Source organism: Mobula birostris, chromosome 21 (genome assembly GCF_030028105.1).
Source record: "Mobula birostris isolate sMobBir1 chromosome 21, sMobBir1.hap1, whole genome shotgun sequence".
NCBI classification, from domain to species: Eukaryota; Metazoa; Chordata; class Chondrichthyes; order Myliobatiformes; family Myliobatidae; genus Mobula; species Mobula birostris.
The window spans coordinates 4,476,191-4,498,874 of record NC_092390.1 but is presented as its reverse complement, the minus strand read 5'-3'; the positions used below and the strand labels follow the sequence as shown (position 1 = coordinate 4,498,874).

The following is a 22,684-nucleotide window of genomic DNA, read 5'->3' as shown; positions in this document are numbered from 1 at the left end:
TTAAAAACATCAAGATTGATAAGTCCCCAGGGCCAGACATGATATACCCCAGGTTGCTGTGGGAAGTGAGAGAAGAGATTGCTGGAGCAATAGCTATGATCTTTGAATCCTCTTTGGCTGCAGGGGAGGTGCCGGAGGACTGGAGAATGGCAAATGTAGTTCCCTTGTTTAAAAAAGGTAATAGGGAGAACCCTGGGAACTGTTGGAAAGGATTCTTAAGAATAGGATCTATGAGCATTTGGAGAAGTACAGTCTACTCAAGGATAGTAAACATGGCTTTGTGAAGGGAAGGTCGTGCCTCACAAGCCTAATTGAGTTTTTTGAAGAGGTAACAAAAGAAATTGATGAGGGTAGGGTGGTAGATGTGGTCTATATGTGGTCAAATGCAAGGCATTTGACAAAGTCCCCCACGAGAGATTCATCCAGAAAGTCATGAGACACGGGATCAGTGGAGCCTTGGCTGTTTGGAAAAAGAAAACTGGCTTAAAGAAAGAAAGCAGAGGGTAGTAGTGGAAGGAAAGTATTCTGCCTGGAGGTCGGTGACTAGTGGAGTGCCGCAAGGATCTGCCCTGGGATGCCTGCTCTTTGTGATTTTTATAAATGACCTGGATGAAGAGGCAGAAGGATGGGTGAGTAAGTTTGCGGATGACACGAAGATTGGAGGAGTTGTGGATGGAGCTGTAGGTTGTAGAAGGTTACAAGAGGATATAGACAGAGTTTGGCAGAAAAGTGGCAGATGGAGTTCAATCCAGATAAGTGTGAGGTGATGCATTTTGGAAGGACAAACCAGAAGGCTGAGTACAGGGTTAATGGGCGGTTACTTAAGAGTGTGGATGAACAGAGGGACCTTGGAGTTCAAATCTATACAGTACATCCTTCAAGGTCGCTGCACAGGTTGATAGGATAGTTAAGGAGGCCTGTGGGATGCTAGGCTTCATTAATAGGGGAATTGAGTGCAAGAGCAGAGAGGTCATGTTGCAACTTTACAAATCTCTGGTGAGACCACACAGAGTATTGTGTTTAGTTCTGGTCACCTCATTATAGGAAAGATGTGGAAGCTATGGAGAGTGTGCAGAGGAGATTTACCAGGATGTTGCCTGGATTGGAAAACAAGTCTTATGAGGCAAGGTTAGCGGAGCTGGGACTTTTCTCTTTGGAGCGTAGGAGGATGAGAGGGGACTTGATGGAGGTCTACAGGATTATGAGAGGCATAGATAGTGTGGATAGCCAGTACCTGTTTCCCAGGGCACGAATAGCAAACACCAGAGGGCATATGTACAAAGTTAAGGGAGGGAAATTTAGGGGAGACATCAGGGGTAAATTTTTTACACAGAGGGTTGTAGGTGCCTGGAATGACTTGCCAGGGATGGTGGTGGAGGCTAAAGCATTAGGTGTATTTAAGAGCCTCTTGGACAGGCACATGGATGAAAGAAAAATAGAGTGTTATGGGGTAGTGTGGGTTTAGTACTTTTTTTAAAGGAATATATAGGTTGGCGCAACATCAAGGGCCGAATGGCCTGCACTGTGCTCAAGTATTCTAGTGTCTAGTGTCTTCTAGTATCTGGCAAAGATAGAAGGAGGTGAAACTGAGAAACAGCTTCCCACAGAACTGAAATATTCCACACATAATCATAGGCATTCAGGCCAAAGTATCAGAATTTGATGAACCCACAAGTCACCTCTCACCCTCCGTCTCCCAAAAATGAAAAACCCTACCTCTCCCAACCTATCCTCAATAGACCAGTATAGTCCAGCCCTGAGTCTATTGTTTTGTAGTTCACGTGTTTTTTTTAACCTGTTTTTGACATCATACATATTGATCAAATGAAGGGAGTAGATAAGTGAAACTCAAGACCCTGTACTGATGTGCTGAAAATGTACAGATGGCTACTCAAGATGAAAAATAATTACAGACAGCCAATCATGTTGCTTCACCAACACAAGGAAATCTGCAGATGCTGGAAATCCCTGCCAATCATGTAGCTTGCCCATGTTGGGTGGTTCCCTGAAGAATTCAAACACTACATTGTTTCTGAGCATGTTTGAATTAATACATTGGTGCTGTTCTGAAAATTACATCAAAATCCAAGCCATTATCAGCTCTCTGGAAAGTGGCATCTAACTTGTGGTTAGACTTCCCCAAAGTCATTAAACAACAGTAAAATCCTAGAAAATCTCTTAAACCCTTTGTTGGAGATCTGTGTAATCTCAGGAGGCTGCAAGCAAGCAGAGTACAGCTGCAGTATCCAATTTCTGTCACGTGTCAATCTTGCTCCTTGGGGGATTTCTTTCAGAAGCATCTCTACACAGCCTCTTAATCCTCAACCATGTCTGAGCACACATCTCTCAACAAAGTAACTTTGTTAATCGAATCAAAGGAACCAGCCGAAGATCAGCCGTCCATTTCTTCCTTTAAGCAAGCTGCACTCTCGCTAATCCTGACAAACTGAGAGGACTTCGGAGATGAAATGGAATGAGAAAAGCTGTGAAATATCTGAAAGGAAAATGAAATATCTGCAGATTTAAAGTTAGTAAAGGAAAACCAAGCAGCCTAACATTTTGGGTATACAGCTTTCATCAACAAACCCCCAGAATTTACTCCAATACTCTGTACAAGCACCAAAAGGTTGCTGAGACCATATGTTGTGGTAACTTAATTGTTCCGCTAATAAAAGCTATATCTTTTCTAAATGAGAACACTTGCCATATTTTACACAAATGCAGACTGATATTAAAAATAAAACAAGGGAAATACAGAATTAAGCTTTAAACCTGATACCCGGATCTCTTCTGCTTACCAGGACCAAGAATAGCCTAGATTTGTCTTAAAGAACATGAGGCCAACTTAACGGTTAAGCATTACAGCCATCTTAACTGCAAAAGTTCTCCATTAAATATCCATATGAACAACAGGAGGGCGGCAAGATACAGTTGAATTAATATAATAGTGTTGCTGTCTTTTGTGGAATCTGACTGCGCTTATGAAGAGAAAAAACATAATTTGCTTTTTCTTAACTCAAACGTCTCTCTTTCTCTCCCTTGTGAAGAAAAAATGTGTTACGTTTTAGCAGGTACTGTTGGTAGATGCTTCGGGTTTGTTTTAAACTTACTCATTGCTACTGTTATGTTTTATAACTCCAAAACATAAAACTAATTGAAAGAAAAGCATAGAACTGAGGATAAAATGTCTACTCTAATCTCATTTTACTTTAGTGCGATGCGCACATAAGGAGTTAGGTGCTAAGTTAAAGAACAGAACCACCAGGGTTGTGATCGCAGGATTGCTACCCATGCCACATCCTCGTAAGGCCAGAACTAGAAAGATTATACAGTTTAATATGTGGCTAAAGAGTTGGTGTAGGAGGGAGGGCGTAAGATTTTTGATCAAATCAAATCATTAGAAAGAGGTGTCACAGGGTCAGAAGGTGTTGAATCATTGTGGATAGAGCTAAGGGTAAAATGATCGTAATGAAATTAGCATACTGACCCCAAAACAGTAGTAAGTATGTGGTCTACAAAGTACGACAGGAGTTAGAAAATGCATGCCAAAAGAGCAATGTTACAATTGTCACAGGGAACTTCAGTGTGCAGATAGATTGGGAAAATCAGATTGGTGCTGCATTACAGGAGGAGAAACTTCTGGAATTCCTACCAGATGGCTTTTTAGAGAAGCTCATGGTTGAGCCCACTAGAGGATCAGCTATTCTGGATTGGGTGTTGTACAATGAACCAGAATTGTTTAGAGAGCTTAAGGTAAAAGAAACTCTTAGGGGTAAGTGTTCATAATATGATTAAATTCACCCTGAAATTTGAGAAGAAAAAGGTAAAGTCAGATGTAATAGTATTGCAGTGAAGTAATGGGAATTAGAGAGGCAGGAAAGTGGAGTTGGCCAGAATTGATTGGAAAGGAATACTGGGCAGGGATGACAGCAGAGCAGCAATGGCTGGAATTTCTGGAAGCAATTTGGAAGGCACAGGATATATACATTCCAAAGGAGAAGAAGTATTCTAAAGGCAAGATGACACAACCATGGCTAACAAGAGAAGTCAAATCCAACATAAAAGCCAAAAAGAGAGGACATGTAATAGAACAAAAATTAATGGGAAGTTAGAGGATTGGGAAGCTTTTAAAATCCAACAGAAGGTAACTAAAAAGTTATTGAGAAAGAAAAGATGTAATACAAAATTAAGCTAACAAATAATGTTAAAGAGGATACTAAAACTTTTTTCAGATACATAAAGGGTAAAAGAGAGGCAAGAATGGATATCTGACTGCTGGAAAACGATGCTGGAGAGGTAGTAATGGGGGACAACGAAATAGCAGATGAACTGAACTAGTATTTTGCAAACAACAGGAATTCTGCAGATGCTGGAGTTTCAAGCAACACACATCAAAGTTGCTGGTGAACGCAGCAGGCCAGGCAGCATCTCTAGGAAGAGGTGCAGTCGACGTTTCAGGCCGAGACCCTTCGTCAGGACTAACTGAAGGAAGAGTGAGTAAGGGATTTGAAAGTTGGAGGGGGAGGAGGAGATCCAAAATGATAGGAGAAGACAGGAGGGGGAGGGATGGAGCCAAGAGCTGGACAGGTGATTGGCAAAGGGGATATGAGGGGATCATGGGACAGGAGGTCTGGGAAGAAAGACAAGGAGGTCGGGGGGGGGGACCCAGAGGATGGGCAAGAGGTATATTCAGAGGGACAGAGGGAGAAAAAGGAGAGTGAGAGAAAGAATGTGGGCATAAAAATAAGTAACAGATGGGGTACGAGGGGGAGGTGGGGCCTAGCGGAAGTTAGAGAAGTCGATGTTCATGCCATCAGGTTGGAGGCTACCCAGACGGAATATAAGGTGTTGTTCCTCCAACCTGAGTGTGGCTTCATCTTTACAGTAGAGGAGCCGTGGATAGACATGTCAGAATGGGAATGGGATGTGGAATTAAAATGTGTGGCCACTGGGAGATCCTGCTTTCTCTGGCGGACAGAGCGTAGATGTTCAGCAAAGCGGTCTCCCAGTCTGCGTCGGGTCTCGCCAATATATAAAAGGCCACATCGGGAGCACCGGACACAGTATATCACCCCAGTCGACTCACAAGTGAAGTGTTGCCTCACCTGGAAGGACTGTTTGGGGCCCTGAATGGTGGTAAGGGAGGAAGTGTAAGAGCATGTGTAGCACTTGTTCCACTTACACGAATAAGTGCCAGGAGGGAGATCAGTGGGGAGGGATGGGGGGGACGAATGGACAAAGGAGTTGTGTAGGGAGCGATCCCTGCGGAATGCGGGGGGGGGAGGGAAAGATGTGCTTAGTGGTGGGATCCCGTTGGAGGTGGCAGAGGTTATGGAGAATAATATGTTGGACCCGGAGGCTAGTGGGGTGGTAGGTGAGGACCAGGGGAACCCTATTCCTAGTGGGGTGGCGGGAGGATGGAGTGAGAGCAGATGTACGTGAAATGGGGGAGATGTGTTTAAGAGCAGAGTTGATAGTGGAGGAAGGGAAGCCCCTTTCTTTAAAAAATGAAGACATCTTCCTCGTCCTAGAATGAAAAGCCTCATCCTGAGAGCAGGTGCAGCGGAGACGGAGGAATTGCGAGAAGGGGATGGCGTTTTTGCAAGAGACAGGGTGAGAAGAAGAATAGTCCAGATAGCTGTGAGAGTCAGTAGGCTTATAGTAGACATCAGTGGATAAGCTGTCTCCAGAGACAGAGACAGAAAGATCTAGAAAGGGGTCGGAAATGGACCAAGTAAACTTGAGGGCAGGGTGAAAGTTGGAGGCAAAGTTAATAAAGTCAACGAGTTCTGCATGCGTGCAGGAAGCAGTGCCAATGCAGTCGTCGATGTAGCGAAGGAAAAGTGGGGGACAGATACCAGAATAGGCATGGAACATAGATTGTTCCACAAACCCAACAAAAAGGCAGGCATAGCTAGGACCCATACGGGTGCCCATAGCTACACCTTTAGTTTGGAGGAAGTGGGAGGAGCCAAAGGAGAAATTATTAAGAGTAAGGACTAATTCCGCTAGACGGAGCAGAGTGGTGGTAGAGGGGAACTGATTAGGTCTGGAATCCAAAAAGAAGCGTAGAGCTTTGAGACCTTCCTGATGGGGGATGGAAGTATATAAGGACTGGACATCCATGGTGAAAATAAAGCGGTGAGGGCCAGGGAACTTAAAATCATCAAAAAGTATTTTGCATCAGTCTTCACTGTGGAAGTCGTTAACAGTATGATGGAGGTTCCAAGTGTCAGAGGTCATGAAGTGTGTGAAGCTACCAGTACTAGGGAGAAGGTTCTTAGGAAACTGAAAGGTCTGAATGTAGCCAAGTCACCTGGACCAGATGATGTACATCCCAGGGTTCTGAAAGAGATGGCAGAAGAGATCATGGAGGCATTGGTAATGATCTTTGAAGAATCACTAGATTCTGGAATGGTTCCAGAAGACTGGAAAACTCTTCAAAAAGTGAGAGGAAGAAAAAAGGAAACTATAGGCCAGTTAGTCTAACCTCACTGGTTGGGAAGATGTTGGAGTCAAAAATTAAGGATGAGGTCTCAGGGTACTTGGGGGCACATGATAAAATAGAATGTAGTCAGCATAGTTTCCTGAAGAGAAATCTTGCCTGACAGATCTGTTGGAATTCTTTGAAGAAATGTTAGCAGGATAGAAAAAGGAGAATCAGTTGATGTTGTGTACTTGGATTTTCAGAAGACCTTTGACAAGGTTACTTAACAAGCTATGAGCCCATGGTATTCAGGGAAGATTCTAGCATGAATAGAGCAGTGGCTGATTGGTAGGATGCAAAGTGTGGGAATAAAGGAAGCCTTGTCTGGCTGGCTGCCAGTGTTTAGTGGTGGTCCACAGGGGTCTGTGTTGGAACTGATTCTTTTTACGTTATATGTCAATGATTTGGATGATGGAATCGATGGCTTTGTTGCAAAGTTTGCAAGCAATATGAAGATAGGTGTAGGGATAGGTAGCTTTGAGCAAGTAGAGAGTCTACAGAAGGCCTTTGAAAGATTAGGAGAATGGGCAAAGAAATTGCAGATGGAATATGGTGCCAGGATGTGTATGGTCATACACTTTAGTAGAAGAAATGGAAGGATTGACTAATTTTCTAAATGGAGTGAAAATATAAAAAACTGAGGTGCAAAGGGACTTGGGAGTCCTTGTGCAAGATCCCCTAAAGGTTAATTTGCAAGTTGAGTCTGTAGTGATGAAGACAAATGCAATGTTAGCATTCATTTCAAGAGGATTAGAATATAAAAGCAAGGATGTAATGTTGAAACTTTACAAAACACTGATGAGGCCTTACTTGGAGTATTGAGAGCAGGTTTAGACCCCTTATCTTAGAAAGGATTTGCTGAAACTGGGGAAAGTTCATAGGAGGTTCACTAAAATGATTTTAGGATTTAATGGCTTGTCATATGAAGATCATCTGATGGCTCTGAGCCTGCATTCACCAGAATTCAGAAGAATGAGGGGTGACCTCATTGAAATCTATCAAATGTTGAAAGACCTTGATAGAGTGGATGTGGAGACGATGTTTCCTATGGCGGGAGAGTCTAAAACCAAAGGACACAGCCTCAGAATAAGGGCGAGTTCTTTAGAATAGAGATGAGGAAGAATTTTTTTTTGGTAGAGAGTGGTGAATTTATGGAATTTGTTATCTATATTTAATGCAGAGGTTGATAGATTCTTGATTGGTCAGGGCATGAATGGATACAGGGAGAAGGTAGGAGATTGGGGCTGAGAGGAAATTTGAATCAGCCATGATGAAATGCCAGAGCACACTCGATGGGCCAAATGGCCTACTTCTGCTTCTATATCTTATGATCTTATATAATGTGGTAGCATAATGACATATGCCGTTCACATACTGTAATGTTGAAGCAGGTTCATGGGTTTGGTGAGTGAGACAAAAAACACAGTCTACAAGTAAGTATATTAATCATTTATTTACAAACAGTAGAAAGTTCTCTATAATTCCCTTTACTCCACTGCAATACTGATATATCTGACTTTAGCTTTTCCTTCTCAAATTTCAGAGTGAATTTGATCATATTATGATGAAGGTAAAACAGTAGATGTAGTGTATATGGATTTCAGCAAGGCATTTGGTAAGGTACCCCATGCAAGGCTTATTGAGAAAGTAAGGAGGCATGGGATCCAAGGGGACCTTGCTTTGTACAAACTGTAGATCCAGAATTGGCTTTCCCACAGAAGGCAAAGGGTGGTTGTAGACAGGTCATATTCTGCACGGAGGTCGGTGACCAGTGTTGAACCTCAGGGGTCAGTTCTGGGACCCATTCTCTTCATGATTTTTATAAATGACCTGGATGAGGAAGTGGAAGGATGGGTTAGTAAATCTGCTGATAACACAAAGGTCGTGGGTGTTGTGGCTAGTGTGGAGGGCTGTCAGAGGTTACAGCGGGACATTGTTTGGATGCAAAACTGGGCTGAGAAGTGGCAGATGGAGTTCAACCCAGATAAGTGTGAGGTGGTTCATTTTTGTAGGTCAAATATGATGACAGAATATAGTATTAATGGTAAGACTCTTGGCAGTGTGGAGAATCAGAGGGATCTTGGGGTCTGAGTCCATAGGACACTCAAAGCTGCTACGCAAGTTGACTCTGTGGTTAAGAAGGGATATGGTGTATTGACCTTCATCAACCATGGGATTGAGTTTAAGAGCCGAGAGGTAATGTTACAACTATATAGGACCCTTGTCAGACCCCACTTGGAGTAATGTGCTCAGTTCTGGTCACCTCACTACAGAAAGGATATGGAAACTATAGAAAGGGTGCAGAGGAGATTTACAAGGATGTTGCCTGGATTGGGGAGCATGCCTTATGAGAATAGGTTGAGTGAACTCAGCCTTTTCTCCTTCGAGCAACAGAGGATGAGAGGTGACATGAAAGAGGTGTATAAGATGATGAGAGGCATTGATCGTGTGGACAGTCAGAGGCTTTTTTTCCCAGGGCTGAAATGGCTGACACAAGAGGGCACAGTTTTAAGGTGCTTGGAAGTAGGTACAGAGGAGATGTCAGGGGTAAGTTTTTTATGCAGAGAGTGGTGAGTGCATGGAATGGGCTGCCGGTGGCGGTGGTGGAAGCGGATACAATAGGGTCTTTTAAGAGACTCATGGATAGGTACATGGAGCTTAGAAAAATAGAGGGCTATGGGTAACCCTAGGTAATTTCTAAAGTAAGTACATGTTCGGCACAGTTTATGGGCCGAAGGGTCTGTGTTGTGCTGTAGGTTTTCTATATTTCAAACATTTGTTCCCCCAAGTTACAAAAACTATAGAACTATATATTCAACAAACAGACACTTACCATAGTTGGGAGCGCATGCGTGGTATAGCTTCTGAATGGTTTTGTGTAGCATACCTTAGACACAGGGGAGAGAGAGCAAGCCTCGTGGTACAGTCTATTTTATACCCAGGACACTTGAAACTTGACACTAGGCAGTGACAGATTTAAACTAACCTATCATGATGGAAGCAGCTTTCAACAGCAGGATAAGCCACTTGAACACAGGACATACCACACCTCAAAAGTTGCGACACCATGATGATCTGATCCTCAGAATAGTATGACCCTCATTAACTCCCTACTAAGCTACATATAAAACTCAAGAGTACAATACCCAGTGCTGTAAATCCAATAATCCCCACCAGTATACTACAGTAGTCCACCGGCCTTCTTTTGCCCCAAAAGGCCACCAGCCACTCTTCAGAGTTTAATATCCAATGAGCTCTTCCTCGACTTAATCTTAATCACCGACTCTCAGATTTGATCAACCCAATGAGTGATGTTCCCTAACCATTCAGGAATGTAGGTGCAGCGTTCTTCACCGATAACAGTACAAGTGCCACCTTCCTTTGTGAGCAGGCAATCCAAGGCCATCAAAATCATTTCCTGGGACTGTCTGGTGATATCATGTTGAGAAAGGCTATCAATCAAAACATCCTTCCTTTGTAAAAGCCCTCACTATGCCGACCTGCATGGGCAAGGTGCTTATCCAGGTTACCGGGGTGGCATACTTATGGCACCATGTGGGAACCACAGGAAGGCCTAGTAACTGCATATCCAGTAAATGCCATTCAGAGTCGATCAAGAATCCTTCACAACACCATTTGGCATAGATACAGCTGTCCCAGGATACTGTTCCTGTTCACACTTCCCATCCACCTTGTCACCTTGTACCTGTGCTCATCATACCACCTACACCAACACTATCAGGTTGGGAAATCACTTTTAGAGTCAGGACTTTCCAATTATACACCTGGTATATAGGGATATACAAGCCCTTTAAGCATTTACTCCACCAGAGCTACGAGGCTCAAATCTTTAAGGCCTTTACCATACTCTGAGTCAAGGTTGGCCAGAATAGACGGTTCCCTCCCAGCTCCCCTCAAAACAGAATGCCAAAACCCAAGCAACCAGATAATTTCCCCCAGTGGTCTTTTGCTTTGTCATCAGAAGGGGTTGATAATAGTGCAACCATTCTGCAATGTAGTCAGGAGTCTTCATATAAATTCAGCAATCTGACCCAGTGTGCAAATTCAAACACCATCCACAGGAACATTTAACAGGATCTTCCACTACAAGTCAGCATCCACCACTTTGTCATTCTGTAATGCAGGGAGAAACAAATGCACCTGCCCCTGATTAGTCACTGGGTATTTAGAAAACATGTAAAACAGAACTACTAGAATTGCTCCCCAAATGCTTAAGTCCCTCTGAATTGTGGGCATCTCATATTTGGAATAAAGTTGCCCAAATTTCTATCCCATCAACTCAAGTTTCATGTGGCCAGTGCGAAATATGAGTTACCCATAAAACTGATAGTATTGGAAACAAGTAAACAAAACACAAGAAACAAAATAACAGATTAAGACACAATAATGAGACAGTACTCCAATGTGCCCATACAAAAAGATCTTTAATGAGAACATTAAATGAGAGGAAGCTTAAATTCCTGGGCCATGTCATCAGAAAGGGAGAAATAGAATGCCTTACATTACAAGGCCGTATGCCTGGGAAATGTGGAAGAGGAAGGCAAAAAAAAATATATGGACACTGTGAAAGAAATAACAGATTTAAGTGTGCAAGATATCATTGACGCTGCATGGGATCGTTCAATGTGGAAGGCCATGATCGCCTAAGCGTGTAACGCACAAGACACATGAAGAAGAAGAAGAAGGAGACACAATAAATACACATAGATTAATAAAAAAACAAGAAACAAATTAACAGACTAAAAAACACAAGAAACAAAGCCCAGGTTGTACTCCTCTTCTTTGAAAACTTTGCGTGGAACTGCAAAACTTAAAAAAGGCAGTTAATTTCCCAAAGGGAAATAGCACACTTAGAGAACAACTGAGAAGGAAAAAATGGGTGGGGCCCAATACATTCATCTACAGTCAAGAGAAAATCTGCAGATGCTGGAAATCCGAGCAACACAGAAAAAATGCTGGAGGATCCCAGCAGGCTAGGCAGCATCTATAGAAACACATCGGGCTGAAACATTCACACAGTCTCGTAAAGGCAAAGTACACGTACATGCACACGCACACACATACACATACACACATGACAACACATGTACATCCCTAATATATTTCTCCGCATTCAAATCATTCAAACTATTTACAGGGAAGAGGGTTTCAGGTCGAACAATGATGAGGCGCGAAGGCGCTAACCAGTCCCTGATTCCCACTGCTACTGAAGGTCTGCCATGGCCCTTTGTGGGAAATCCTGTACACGGAATGCAAGGAATCTGGCAGAGGACAAAAGGAACACTTATTGGGAGAGGACTTAAAAATGACCCTTCCCAGTTACTGGCCTCCCTTTCTCACTTTCCCTGGCAATGCTCCCTCCATATTGCATAGAGGGTGGGGGTGGGAACCCCATTTACCTGCTCGTCTGGGTCCCCAGCTTTGAGCAACACTAAAAAGATTAGTGGAATGTCCCATTCCCTGTCTCCTTATCCAGCTTCCATACCTGGCTATGTGCATCCTCTTCTACATATGCTAAGTCTTGTAACAATTGAATCCGTGTACTTCTGGGATGACCAATAGCTGGTACTATTAAAGACAACACTACCCCTTTTATTTGGGATGCCATCACAGTAATCACATATCCTATCATGCCAAATGTTACTTCAGCATCCTCTGGCGGGCTACTACTACTGCTGTATAATTCTGTAATGAGAGCCCCCTGCTGAAGGGCTTTAGTGTCCCCCCCCCCACTGTCCTCCATTCTGCTTGGGGTTTTAAATTCCATTCAGAGAAGAGGATATCTGAATATAATCGTTGCTGCTATTTGATCCCATAGTGATTCGTTGTGCACAGGGGAAGCAAGCAGCATTTTGAGGGCATTATTGATCACATGTTGGAACGATAGGTTCCCTAAAGGTTGTATCACTCCGGTACCTCTCCTCCCTTCAGCCTTATCCTCAACAACCATCAGCCAGAGGCTCTCCAGGCTTCTGTCTGTACCTATCTCCTAAACTCGCTCATTCGTTCGTGGAGAATTCCTTCAACTCTGTTGTCTCAAAGGGGCCCACTGTACCATCCCCACCACACATTCCTGATTCTTCTCTTCCACCCCCCCCCCCCCGGGTGGAAGAACCCGTGGACTGATGCCCCCACTCCCCCGACTTTGCCAACCTGGATGAAATATGGCACTACAAATTCAATGCAACACAACCCGATGAGTTTTGTCAGACTGTATCCTTGCCAAATGAAAATATTAAATAATTTAGCTCCTTGAATTCAGGTCAGGTATCAAGGATTTGATTTGTCCTGTTAAATCCATCTCATGTCACCAGTTCCAGATTCATTACCCCCCCCAAGATAAGTAATATCCAGAGCAGGGCTTCTCCCACACAGCACCCCTGTCCAGCTATAACTTATATTTGGTCTCTTGCTCTTGTCTCTCCTGGGCATACTTGCTGTTCCCACAGCTTCAAACAACTGTCTTGTTTTGCACAACATGCAATCAGTTTTCTCTAAGCTGAGGACGCTGGTGATCCTGCCTGAACTTATCTCACATGCAACCCTTAACAGCTGTCAGAAAAGGTAACGTCAGGCTCCAGAGGCAAAGCATAGAAACCACTCATCTGTGTCAAACACGTAACCATTATCTGTTCCGTTTGGTTTTGCGACAAGAGTCCTTGATGAGGATGGCTTGGAACCAGCTGCTGGAGTATTAGCACACTCAACAATGTAGGAACAGCTTCTTCCCCTCCAGTGGGTCTCTGAGACTTCCATGAACCCATGAGCACTACCTCTTCAGTCCTCTCCTATATATTTTATAATTTATAGTCATTGCATGTCTTTGCACTGTACTGTTGCTGAAAAACAACAAATTTCATGTCATATAAGGCAGCGATAATAAGCCTGATTACAACAGCACAAAGCTAACAGCTAGTGGTCTAAATGCCAATACATGGCCTCGTGGTTACCATAACGCTACTGCACAATCAGTGACCCAGGTTCAGTTCCGCTGCTGTCTATGAGGAGTTTGTACATTCTTCCCGTGACCACCAGGGTTTTCTCAGGTGTTCCGGTTCCCTCTCACATTCCAAAGATGTACAAGTTCGTAGGTTAGTCACATGGGTGTAATCAGGCAACTTGGGTCCTTTGGGACTGTCACCGTGCTGTACCTCTGAATTAAAAATAGTTCCACATTGAATGTTGGGCAAAGGTAAAGGTTTAAGATAACAGGAAAATCCAAATTAAGGGCTGGAGAAAGGATACCCATTAATAGAAAATTCAGGAAGAGTTTCTCCAATCCAGTGAGCTATCAGAAAGTGGGCCTTGCCTGCAAGGTATTTATGGGCAACAGGAATGTTGAATTAGATGTTGGAAAATCATGAAGGAGAAAGGAAGTTAATGATGTGCTGACTGGAAAAGAATTGGACAATGGCTCAAGTGGGGCGTTTCCACCAGCACAGAGCTGCTGGGCTGAACAGCATGCTTCTCGCTGTTAGTATGATATGGGACTTCGAAAGGAAAATTTTTGAGGTGCTTTTGATATCCCTCATCAATGCCCTAACTGTGTGACAAGCCAACCTTTGTGACAAACTTGGATCTTATCAAGTGCGCATTCAGATTGTAGGTACAGTAGATGATAAACGATATTCTTCATTGTCAGCCCATTTGAGTTCATGTTAGCTTGTAACCTTTGTGCAATCTTACTATTATTCAGCATAACTATTGACATTGTCCAGAGCATCTGCCCTTGAATTCTCCAGCTCTTCTACCTATTTGTCAATGAATAAGGAATTGGCTTGGGTTACAGTAGAGCGGTTTGACACCAGGTCCAATCTGTATTTATACCTTATAATTGCTGCTATTTACTATGCCCGCATTTGGGCAATTAAGCCTCCAGTATCCATTTTCCATCTGCTTTGTGTGGGTTTACCTGCCAGCCATAGAATCCAAGAGGTAACAATTTCTAGTTTGATGCAACCCAAGATAGATAGATTCATAGAGTCATAGAGCACTGCACATAGAAATTGGCCTTTCAGTCCATCTGCTCCACGCCAAGGTGTTATTCTGCCTGGTCCCATCAACATGCAACTGGACCATAGCTCTCCATACCACCGCACCCCCCCCCACCCCCGTCCATGTAGTTATTAAAACTTCTCTGAAATGTTCCAGACTTACGTCACCCTCTGGGAAGAAGTTCTCCCCAGCTTCCCTTTAAATATTTCACCTTTCACATTTAACCTATGGCCTTTAGCTCTGGTCCCAACCAACATCAATGAAAAAAACCTGCTTCCGTGTACCCTTTCTACACCTTCATACATTTGTGCACCTTTATCAAATCTCCCCTCATTCGTGTATGTTCCAGGGAAAAATGTCTTGTGGCCGGAAGAGATTTTCACTCTGTTGCTCCTGGTTCAATATGTACTTGTCCTGTGAGAAAAAGACTAATGTTTATGTTACCTGTTCGACTCAAGTTGATACATTCCAATAGCTCAGTACAATATAAAAAAAAATGAGAGGGAGTTGACAAACTAAGATGAGTTTGGTAAAATTTATTAGAGTGCTGTTATCTGTTTGGAGTCCAGGCAGCTTGGCTTTCAGCTGAACCATCAAACAAACCTGTTCAGGGAAGATGAATGAAACGTGCATCTCTCTGCTGTTTAAAAGCTCAGGAATTTCATCATTTAGCTGATAATGTCAAGCTAGAGCTGAGCTGATGTCGAAGCATATTTAAATACATTATCTCTCATTGACATATAAACCATTCTTTATAATACTAGAGTTGAAACATGCTTTTTTTTTACGTCTTGACTTTTCAAGATTTTTTTTATCATGTAAGGTTGAAAGCATTTGTTGGTAGTTTTGTCATTGACAAGATTGGTTTGATCTCGGTCATGTGACGTATGCTTTCAACACAATCCTTCCTCTAGAATATTCCACTGGCTTTTAGAGTGCTTGCTTGATTGAATGCTTTGGTTTACCAGTTTAATTAAAACTACTCTCCATGGCAACACTACCAGCTAATGAGTGCAATGCTCCGTCAATTGTGAAATCTGTTTAGTCTTTTAATGACACCTCAGTGATGACTGAGTGTGACACATTTTTGCATCTAATAGTGCTACTGCTTCACGTCTCTAGTGACCCTGGCTGAATTTTAGAATATTATGAGCAGTTCTGGTCACCTATCTACAGGAAGGATATCAATAAGACTGAAAAATTTACAAGGATGATTTTGGGACTTGAGTACCTAAGTTATAGTGAACAGTTGAATAGGTTAGGATTCCACATAGAAGTTTGAGAGGAGATTTGATATAAGTGTACAGAATATTGAGGTGTATGGACAGGGTAAATGCCAGCAGGCATTTCCCACTGAGGTTGCTTGTGACTACAACCAGTGGTCATGGGGTAAGGGTGAAAAGTGAATTACTTAAGAGGTATCTGAGGGAGAAGCTCAGAGGTCGGTGTGATTGGAATGAGCTACCTGAGGTAGTTGTGGATGTGGGTTCGACTTCAACATTTAAGAAAAGTTTGGATTGGTACATGGACGGGAGGGGAGTGGAGAGGTATGGTCCAGATGTGGGACGATGGGACTAGGCTGAATAACAGGTTGGCGCACACTAGATGAACCGAAGGGCCTGTTCCTGCACTGTAGGGCTCTATGACTCTGTGAATGCTGACCTCCGATGGTATTTGTGTGTGTTTTCACTTTCTTCCTCTAAACTTGAGTTTTCTTTGAGTGCTTTCGTTACTGCTCACATCCCAGAATTATTCAGGTTGGTTAGTTGATTGTCCAATATTATTACCCTGAGTGTGTAAGCCAGTGGTGGAATCTTGGAGCAGTTGATGGGAATGTTGGAGCATAAAAGGGTTAGCATAGGATTAATGGGAAAAAGGGTGCCGGATATTCAGCACATGCCCAATGGGCTGAATAGTCTTTTTTTCTCACACAGTATCCCTCTATGATTCAACAGTCATCCAATGAGTTCATCTTATAGAGAGGCTTTCTCACAATGATGGAAAGAACATCCTTTTCAACAGTATCCAAGGGGTTATCCCTGTTAGTGAGTGGAGGTATCCTGCACTGACTGCCTTCTCCCTTAGGGTTTGAAAAACAGGCAGACTTTTAAAATCTTAAATTTAAAAGGTGAGTTAGGGAGGTTTTAGAAGGGAATTCAAAAGATTAGGGCTGGAGATTAGCTGTCAGGCTGCCAATAGTTAAATGACGAATGATTAAATTCAGGCAAGATCAAGAGCTGAGTATCAAAGGAAACTGATATGTGGAGCTTAAGGGTATTATAGACGTAGGGAGGAGTGATGCCATGGGAGGATTAAAAAATACAAACTTCAAAATCATAATAGTGTCATTTACTTTTCTATTATTCATATTCTCCCAAGCTTTACCAAAGCTTTCTCTCATCTGCCCCTGTTCATTTTATTTAGAACATACAGTAGAACAGTACAACACAGCATAAGCCCTTTGGCTCACAATTTTGTGGCAACCTTTTAACATACCCTCAGATCAATCTAACCTTTCCATCCCTTCACATGGCCCTGCATTTTTCTTTCACTTATGTACCCGTCTAAGAGTCTCTTAGATGCCCTAATGTATCTGCCTCTATTACCACCACTGGCTACACATTCCATGCAACTGCACCCTCTGTGTAAAAGAACACCCTCTATATTTCCTCTGATCACTTTAAAATTATGCCTTCTCATATTATACAAAACTGCCCAGGGCAATAGTTTCTGGTTTTCTACCCTATCGATGCCTCTTACTATCTTGTACTCCTCTATCAAGTCATTTCTCATTCTCATTTGCTCCAAGGAGAAAACCCAAGCTTGCTCAACCTATCCTCATGAGAGATGTTCTCTAAAACAGGCAGCATCCTGATACAAGTGTGTGGCACTAAGGCACCATAGTAGTGTAGCAGTTAGTGTGACATTATTAAAGTTTGGGGCATTCCACAGTTTGGAGTTCAATTTCGGAGCCATCTGTAAGGAGTTTGTATGTTCTCCCCACTTCCTCCATGGGTTTCCTCCAACTGACCTGGTATCCTCGCACAGGCCAAAGACCTACTGGTTTGTAGGTTATTTGGCCATTGTAAGTTGTCCTGTATTAAATAGGTGGGTTGCTGGGTGGTGCCAGAGGACCTGTTCTGTGCTGTATCTCTAAATCAGTAAAATACATAATTCTCTGAATCCTCACTAAAGCTTTCACGTCCTTCCTGTAATGAAGCAACCAGAACTCGCCATTCTCCGAGTGTGTCTAACTAGACTTCGACAGAACTACAACATTATCTCACGGCTCTTGAATTCAGTCCCCCCGACTAACAAAAGCCAACACACCATACACCTTCTTAACCATCCTATCAACTTATGTTTCTGTTCTAATGTTTTCTAACACTTTTGTGAAAGGTTAATAACCTGAAATGTTAACTCAGATTCTCCTCCACAGATGCTGACTATTACCGGCATTTTGTATTTCTATTTCAGAGTGCTAAAATGCAAATGATTTTTCTTTTCTTTTAGAAGTTATAGCACCAATTATTTGGACGAACTGATTTTGCATGAGTCAGTATGTGGTAACCAATTTCAAGCTGAACAAGGGAAGTCAGGCAGGAGAGTGCTGGTATTGTCTATTCAACTCTAGGTCACTGTTAATCCTTACTCTAAATAAACAGGATAGATGCCTTACTGCACCTCTAATATAGTTGATTGATTTGACATCCTCAAAGTGAAGTTTTTAAACACCTTTTTGATGATTCAATGGAAAATGCTGCACTTTATTCCAAGCTGATTCACAACATTTGAGTACAGCTGGGAATTTTCAAACCAAAACAGAAGAGAAAAGGTTTAAAAGAACCAACAGCAAATTCCCATTTGTTCACTAAAAAAAACAGCTGGTTTTATCTAATTTTGTGTTGCTGTTGTAAATGTTTTATTATTGTCACAAGTACCATGATACAGTGGAAAGGATATTTTTGCATACCATCCAGACAGCTCATTCTGTACATAAGTACATTGAGGTAGTACAAAAAGAGAAAGTATAGTAAATATGCACAACTAAAGTCCAAGAGCCCTAGTGAAGTAGATAAGAGATTATCAATAGATCATCTTTACCATTCAAAGTGATCTGTTCAAGAATCTTATGACAATGAGTTGGAGCCTGGCAGTGCACGTTGCATTAGGACGTAAGAATTTTGTGTCATTATTAAGCCCACATGGTGGTCTGTGATGGCAGTGGCCTTGTATTCACCTATTCTCAACTTCAATACTGCCCCCCTCCACCTGTCCTGGTCTCAGTGGAAGTATCCAGGTTGTACACTTAACCTGGACTGACAGGTTTCAGGTGTTCTGCTCCCTTTATTTAGATGTTTTACTTTAAGCTGGTTTCAGTATTAAAATGTTCATTGCTGCTTTCAAATTTCTCCATGCTCACATGCTCTAAAAGAAGTGCATTTAAAGTAAAAGGGGGAAAGTTCAAAGGAGCTGTGTGAGGCAAGTATTTTGAAACAGAGAATGGTGGTAGTGGTGGAAACAGATACAACAGTGGAATTGAGGAGTGTTTGAGGTGAATACATGAATATGCAGAGAATGGAGAGCGCTGGATCATATGAAGGCAAGGTGCCATGCGCATTCTTTGCCTCCCTGTCTACTTGTGTTGCTAATTTTAAGGAGCTATGGACTTGAACACCAAGGTCCCTTGGTACATTGCTTAACATCTTAGCATTTAATGTATAGTTCCTAACCATATTTAGTTCTGCAAAGCATAATCACCTTGCACTTGTCAGGATTAATTTCAATCTGCCACCATTCAAATTGCAATCTGACCTATATTTTGTTGCCAATATTTAGGATTTTCAAAGAATGTACTTGGAAAGGTGTTAATATAAATGTCATCATTTTCTCTCTGTGTATCCTTCTCTTTTTCTCTCTCCTCTTCATTCTTCAATAGTGATTTTGGATATGAGCGTCACTCTGATGGGAGATGCTTACCGGCCTTCTGGTACAACCCATCCTTCATGACCAAGGACTGTAGTATGGGACAGAGCTACCTCAACAGCACAGGGTGAGTATGCTGCTGAGACTCCAATTCCTTTGCTGGTGTTTTGCCATTGATGGTCAGAGCACTCCAATCATCTCCTTCATGTTCACAGAGACCAGGGGGAGCCCATTCCAGTTTTACTCTTCATGGGGGAATAGGGAAGTTCAGCAGATCAAGGCATTGCCACATTTACTGAGATCAAGATACAAACTTACCTGTGGGATTTAGAAATTGTGGCTAAGGGCCATTGTCAAAGCCCATTGGTAAACCAGCTGCTGTTTGTTGGAGATACTTCTTTTTATTTCAAAAATAAACTTTTATTTGTAATAAAACAATATATTTTAAAACATTCTGAGTGTCATATGTTAATATATTCAAAATATTAACACCTTTTTAAACTCTAGAACCACTTCCACTCGTGTGGGCCCCTGGGGAGAGACGCCATTTCATTGTCTGAAGGGCTTCCCTACCTGACTTGGCCCCTCCGGGAGCCTAGACTGTGGTTCTTCCCCAAAGAGCCTTTGTGATGGCTGTACAAAGCTTTGCTGCAGCCTGGATGTGCTGAATAAAGTGTCTGGTTTAGATTCACACAGTCCTAACTGTTGCCAAGTTTGTTACCTAATTTACTGTGATGCAATCTATACTCCCAGCATGTTTGGCAGTTTGATATAACTGGCTTGCTTGGACCCTTTGGGTTCAACTGGCTTGCCATGAATATGAAGTCACAGACCAGACAAACCAATTAAATTTCCACCCTCATAGGAATTCAGAGAATTAATAGGTTTTTAAGGGAGTCCAGTCATAATCATCATTAGCTTTTAATTTTGAGATTTACTGGCTTTAAAAGTATTTGCTGCTTCAGATATGTGGATTACTCTTGCATTAGCAAACCACTATCCTCCTCTGGTTCTGTTATCCTAGCACTCAGACTGAGAACACACTGGATAAACTTTATTAAATGCCAGCTTTATCTGTCGACAGATTTCCTTGAGTAGTAAACTGTTCCATCTCAACTAGGATTGAAGCACAGGAACATTCAAAGCATTGGTGAAATGGCTTCTCTCTGTCAGTTCAGGGCAAAATTTACAGGAGTCAAAGGAAGTGACAAAACCTAAACCAGATTATTTCCAATGATCCTTTGCTCCAGTATATTGTTGTGTTGGAGTACTGTGAGAAGGGGCCCCTTATCTAAGAAAGAGTGTGCTAGTATTGGAGTGGGTCCAGAGGAGGTTCATGAAAATGATTAAGGGAATGAAAAGAGAATGAGAAGCATTTGATGGCTTTGGGTCAGTACACGATGGACTTCAGAAGAATGAGGGAGGATTTCACTGAAACTGATTGAAAATTGTTTAATTTAAAATTATGTCAAATCCTTCGAAGGAGGTGAGATGGAATTAGAAAATGTAGAATTCTTGTGGGTAGAGTTAAGAAACTGCAAGGGTAAAATGACCTCGATGGGGGTTACATACAGCCCTCAGAATAATAGCCTGGATGTGGGTTACAAATTACAATGGGAGACGGAAAAGACATGTAATAAGGGCAATATTACAATAGTGATGGGGAATTTCAATATTCAGGTAGACTAAGGAAATCCGATTGCTGCTATATCCTAAGATAAGGGAATTTGTAGAATGTCAATGAGATGGCCTTTTTTGGAGCAGCTCGTGGATGTGCCGAATAGAGGAAAGGCAAATCTGGATTGGGTGTTGTGTAATGAAACACATTTGATTAGGGAGCTTAAGACAAAGGAACCCTTAGGAGACAATGATCATAATATGATAGAATTCACCCTGCAGTTTGAGAAGCAGCAAATAAAGTCAGATGTGTGGAGTAGAGTAAAAGGAATTACAGAGGCATGATAGAAGAGCTGGCCATAGTTGTTTGGAAGAGAACACTAGCAGGGATGAAAGCACAACAACAATGGCAAGACTTTCCGGGAGCAACTCGGACGGCGCTGGATAGGTACAACCCCAAGATGAAGAAGTATTCTAAAAGCTGGATGAGACAACTGTGACTGACAGGGGAAGTCATAGACAGCATAAAAAGAAAAGATAGGGCATATGATATAGCAAAAATTAGTGGGAAGAGAAAAGATTTTGAAGTTTTTAAAAAACTACTAGAAGGCAACTAAAAATGCTGTTAAGAGAGAGAAGATGGAACATGAAAGTAAGCTAGCCAGTAATGTAGAACAGAAACAGAAGTTTTTTTCAGATATATTGAGAGTAAAAGACAGGCAAGAGTGGATTTAAGGTTGCAGGAAAAGAACGCTGAAGAGGTAGTAACGGAGGACAAACTGATGGCGGATGAACTCAATAAGTATTTTGTGTCAGGCTTCACTGTGGAAGACACTAGCAGTATGCCAAAAATTGGAAAGTGTCGGGTGCAGAGGTAAGTGCAGTTACTATTACTAAGGAGAAGGTGCTTGGGAAGCTGAAAAAACTGAAAGTAGATATATCACCAGGACCAGTAAGTAGGACTGCATCCCAGAGTTCTGAAAGATGTAGATGAAGAGATAGTGGAATCGTTTTTCTAGAATCACTAGATTCTAGAATGGTTCTGAAGGACTGAAAAATTGCAAATGTCAATCCACTCTTTATCAGAAAGGAGGGAGGCAGAAGAAAGCCAATTACGGGCCAGTTAGCCTGACTTTAGCGGTTGGAAAAATATTGGAGTCCATTATTAAGAATGAGGTTTTGGAGCACTTGAAGGCACATGATAAAATAGTCCAAGGTCAGCATGGTTTCCACGAGGGGAAATCTTGCCTGACAAATCTATTAGAATCCTTTGAGGAAATAATAGGCAGGACAGACAAAGGAGAGTCAGTGGATGTTATTTAGTTGGATTTGCAAAAGGCCTTTGACAAAGGTGCAACATGTGAGGCTGCTGAACAAGATAAGAGCCCATGGTATTACAGAAAAAATACTAGCATGGATGGGCCTTCAGCTAACAGGCAGGAGGCAAAGAGAAGGAATAAAGGGGGCCTTTTCTAGTTGGCTGCCTGAGACTAGTGGTGTTCCGTAGGGGTCAGTGTTGGGACTGCTTATTTTCACCATATATACCAAGATTTGGTTGATGGAATTGATGGGTTTGTGGCCAAGTTTCCAAACGATATGAAGGCACGTGGAGGGGTGGTAATGTTGAAGAAACAGGGC

At 42.3% G+C, this 22,684-nt stretch overlaps 1 protein-coding gene across 1 annotated transcript in view; it reads left to right on the top strand.

Annotated features, from left to right (window-relative positions):
- Window positions 1-22,684, top strand: part of LOC140185993 (VPS10 domain-containing receptor SorCS1-like) — an 837,248-nt gene that overhangs the window by 711,370 nt on the left and 103,194 nt on the right. The window contains exon 17 of the mRNA XM_072239817.1: window positions 19,443-19,556. Coding sequence (XP_072095918.1) covers window positions 19,443-19,556 — 114 coding nt within the window. The remainder of the gene's footprint in view (window positions 1-19,442; window positions 19,557-22,684) is intronic.